General features: G+C 38.8%; 1 protein-coding gene across 1 annotated transcript; it reads right to left on the bottom strand.

Annotated features, from left to right (window-relative positions):
- Positions 1-240: 240 nt before the first annotated feature.
- Positions 241-2,719, bottom strand: LOC148103864 (uncharacterized). Its single transcript, XM_087838226.1, has 4 exons — positions 2,656-2,719; positions 1,675-2,034; positions 425-542; positions 241-310 (listed from the first exon to the last, which is right to left on the bottom strand). The coding sequence occupies exons 1-4, from the start codon at positions 2,717-2,719 to the stop codon at positions 241-243; spliced, it is 612 nt and encodes a 203-aa protein (XP_087694352.1).
- Between the last annotated feature and the right edge of the window lie 1,083 nt (positions 2,720-3,802).

Below are 3,802 nucleotides of genomic sequence, written 5' to 3'. Positions count from 1 at the left end.
TTCTGTTGTTGTTCTCCATTTGTTGAAGTGAATTAACTTTTTTTATTTTATTTTTTTAAAGGAGGTAGTAATAATTAAAAGATTGTCAAAAAGGCAAACTTTGTTTTTCATGCATTACTTAGAGTTTAACCTTTTGTCTGGAAAGACTTCTGAAAAAATTGGTCAGGCATAAGAACTGGACTTTCAAGACTTACAAGAACATCTGACTCCTGGGATTCGAAATGTAAAGAGATCGGCGGCTCAAGACTTCTTCATAGTATTGTAGAAGAGTGGGGTGTAGTGTAAATGTGCACTGCTCTGTGGCACAGTTCTGAGGAATTTGAAAAACATTGGCAGCAGTCTCATTACAGTCACAGGTGACCTGAGGAGTGATCTGTATACTTCACATTAATACAAATAATATTATTTACAAAATGTCACAGACAGGTAACACAGTGACAGCGCTATAATCACCACTGCAAACAAAGCCAGAGCTGCGAGGAGGCCGATCCTCTTAGAGTTCGCTGGTTTTGATGTCACTTCCACAGGTTTGTTAAACGTTGCTGCAAAGAAATTGAACGAGCATGAGTGAAGGGATCATTGCTTCAAGAAAACTAACAAAGTTAGGTGCTTAAGACTTAAGAGGTTAAGACTAAGATCAAGCATGAATTTTAGTTTAACACACTTCATTAGTAACAGCTCTTAAATAGTCAGACCAGACTATCTGGTAGCAAACGTCCCGACATGACTTTCACTTAAATTATCTTTCTCCCCCATTCTGACCCTCAGTCTGAACTTCAGCAGGTCGTCTTGATCATGTCTACATGCCTAAATGCTGCTACAATGTGATCAACTGATTAGATATTTGTATTAATAAGCAGTTAAACGGGCGTACCTAATGAAGTGGCTGCGAGTGTACATGCTAATGTGGCATTCACAGCCTGTGGTACTTTATATCATGGCCACTGGTTCAGGATGAACTTAACATGATGCCATAACCAGAGAAGAAAAATCAATGTTTGTGAGACAGAGAGAGTGTAAAGGAGTGCATGGTGGTGACTGACCATGTGAAAATATACACAAATGTATTTGTATAAGCCGTGAGACCAGTTTTCCCGTGCTTCACTCGCGTAGGTCAGTTTGAAGAGGAAAAAGAACTCCATGGGACACCGATGTGAAAAGATGTAACAAAAAATTTATTCCACAGTTTGCATCTTACAGGAGTGGTCAGGTTTAACTTATCCTCAACAAAATAACCTACTACGGTAGGAAAACTGTGTGGCTCTGTTCTACCCTGCTGCCGCATATAGCTTATGCCGTATTAACTCTTTTTCTCTCTCTCCCCCCTCCCGCACCGCATGCGCTAATTTGCATACATCCGTGATGCCCGGATTTTACTATAAATAGTCTTTAAGGCACATGTATTCATGGTACTACGTACCCAAACCAACACAGCAATAAAATAATTTTAGTTCCACCATAAACATGCATTTACTTCCTAAATTATTAATTACACAAACAAGCTTAACAACAGCGAAATATAAATACTAAAACATATGAACTATCTTAACTTGGCTCCCACAGTATAGAAATGTATAGATTGAGTACAGTACTTTAAGTATGCAAGTCTAAATATTTGATACTACATAGTTATTGTTATGGAAACCAGCAAAAGAGTCAGTGATGTCATCTTACCTGTAACATTGAGGTCACAGGTTTTGGAACTAACTTCTTTGTTAAGGACAACAATGCAGTGATACATCCCCGTGTCGTTGAGCCTGAGATCAGTTAAGACACATTCAAGTCGTCCTTTCCTGGCGAGCTGTGGATCACACTGCAGTCGTCCTCTGTAGTGCTCATCTGGATACACCTCAGTCTTAGTCTCAGTGTTATAGAAGAAAACCTGTGTCTTCCTTTTCACATTTATTAGGTCTATTTGCAGGAAGTCACGAGGCCAGTTGGTGTGGAAATGGAGCAGCCATGTTATTGTGATGTTACTTTTTTCCTCAGCTTGGTAGACCTCCTGTTCTTCACTCATAGTGAAGTTACTTTGACCTGCAGGAGGAAACAGACATAGAATAAATTAGGAACCATATTAAAAGGCAGAATCAGCTCATGAAACTCAGTAAGCATACTGACAATCTCAGGAGTCAGGCGTCTCTTTCTGACTCTCTTTTATGAGGAGAAGCTAATCAAAAGAAAGTTATAGAACAGAGATAAAACATATTGTTTGAGACGGAGCAATGAGCTGACAGCAGAGCTCTATTTGTTAGTTTCCACGTACACAAGTGTGTGACGGTCTGCTTTGCTTAGTTTTCATTACGGGGTGAATGTGAGGCCCAGTGTGGACTCGAGGTCTCCATCAGGGAAAGAAGAAAATATTTTCTGTAATTCAGAAACAATTTCTCTGATTTTTGAAGTATCAAACATTTTAAATCATGTGATTTCAAACAGAAATCAGAGTCTTACTGAAAAAGTGTAAAAGTATTAGATTCACATAAATCAAACTAAGAATCAATATCAGCACCAAGTTGACTGAAGCAGGTCTTTGGACTTACACTGTGGTAACAGGCAGCAGATTTGTGACTTATTGCTGATTTAAATCCTTCTTTTTAACTTCAGAAACAGGAAGTTTACAAACTAATGCTTCATCAGCTGAACACAGCAGCTACTCACCCACTGCAGCACAGAAGAGATTCACAGTTAATACTGAGAGGAGGAGAGCTCTGCAGCTCCACATTCTTCATTGTACCCTAAACAGTAAAACTAAGAACAGCATTATTTACAACAGATTCAGTTCATTCATATCACAGCTGAAGTAGACTGAAGATAAACGCTGCAGATGGGATTTCTTATCAGATGACTTCATTGTTATTCTCTCACAAACACATGTTTTTGTCCTTGGAAGAAACACATTAATAACTGGAGAGAGCAAAAATCTACTTTTTTAAGTTTCAGTTTTATTTTGGATGAGACTTGTTTCCCTTCATACTATTTTCAGATTTCTTGTTCAATAAATCCAAGGATTTAAAGTAATGCTCCGGATGCAAGGATTTCAAACACCATTTTGTCATATCGAAGGTTTTGCACTCACGATAGATTCACTTCAAAAACTCTTTGATGTCTAACATGGATTTTATGATTGCACAGACTTAATCGACGTATTCATGTTTTTATGCAGCTGAAAATGCTGCAAACAAATGATTCTGAATCCCCAAATTTGATTCTGTTCATCTGGACGTAAAGTTTTGAGCGTGAAAAATTTTTCGTCACTCATCCAATTGTCTTCTTCAGTCTCAGCCGACTGCAGGTTTCCCAACTTTATCAACAATACATTTGCACAATAACAGAAACGAGCCCACTAAATGAACAATGGGCTGTGATGTTCGTTCCTTGATATACAAATTGTCATGAACATTGATCAGCAACCATTGATTCAAATTATTCTGAAGAAACATATCTGTTAAGAGATATATTCTAAAACACTTCTTCAGCAGAGAATCAGAGAGGAGAAACACACAGAATTTCTTGCTAGCAAGGGCAGCCTAGAGTGAGACTCAGAGACTCGCACTGAGGACTTGCCCTGGTCCTTTATTTATACACTTCAGTGGGTGCTTGTGTGGTGTGTGTGTGGTGTGTGTGTGTGAGGGGGGGGCAGAGTGTGACCCCATAAAGACTTCCCTAAAACTGCTGGTCTGGAAAGTCCAGCAGTTCATCAAACCAAAACCACTTAGACTGGAAACAGATATAACTACGTTAATCCTACCGTAAAACAATAAAACAAGGTACGAACTTTCTCATGCTCCTAGGATGTGGGGGTGAA

The sequence above is a fragment of the Neolamprologus brichardi genome, chromosome 3 (genome assembly GCF_056152115.1).
Source record: "Neolamprologus brichardi isolate AB-2024 chromosome 3, ASM5615211v1, whole genome shotgun sequence".
Classification (NCBI taxonomy): domain Eukaryota; kingdom Metazoa; phylum Chordata; class Actinopteri; order Cichliformes; family Cichlidae; genus Neolamprologus; species Neolamprologus brichardi.
Note: the sequence above shows the minus strand (reverse complement) of the source record. Positions and strands in the feature narration are given on the sequence as shown.

What these genes read in the sequence shown, in the direction of transcription:
- LOC148103864 (XM_087838226.1), bottom strand. Translation starts at nt 2,719, where the DNA reads ATGTGGAGCTGCAGAGCTCTCCTCCTCTCAGTATTAACTGTGAATCTC. An exon ending in TCTCTTCTGTGCTGCAGTGG is followed by an intron (nt 2,035 to 2,655) that starts GTGAGTAGCTGC and finishes TTCCTCCTGCAG; the next exon opens with GTCAAAGTAACTTCACTATG. An exon ending in CTGTGACCTCAATGTTACAG is followed by an intron (nt 543 to 1,674) that starts GTAAGATGACAT and finishes ATTTCTTTGCAG; the next exon opens with CAACGTTTAACAAACCTGTG.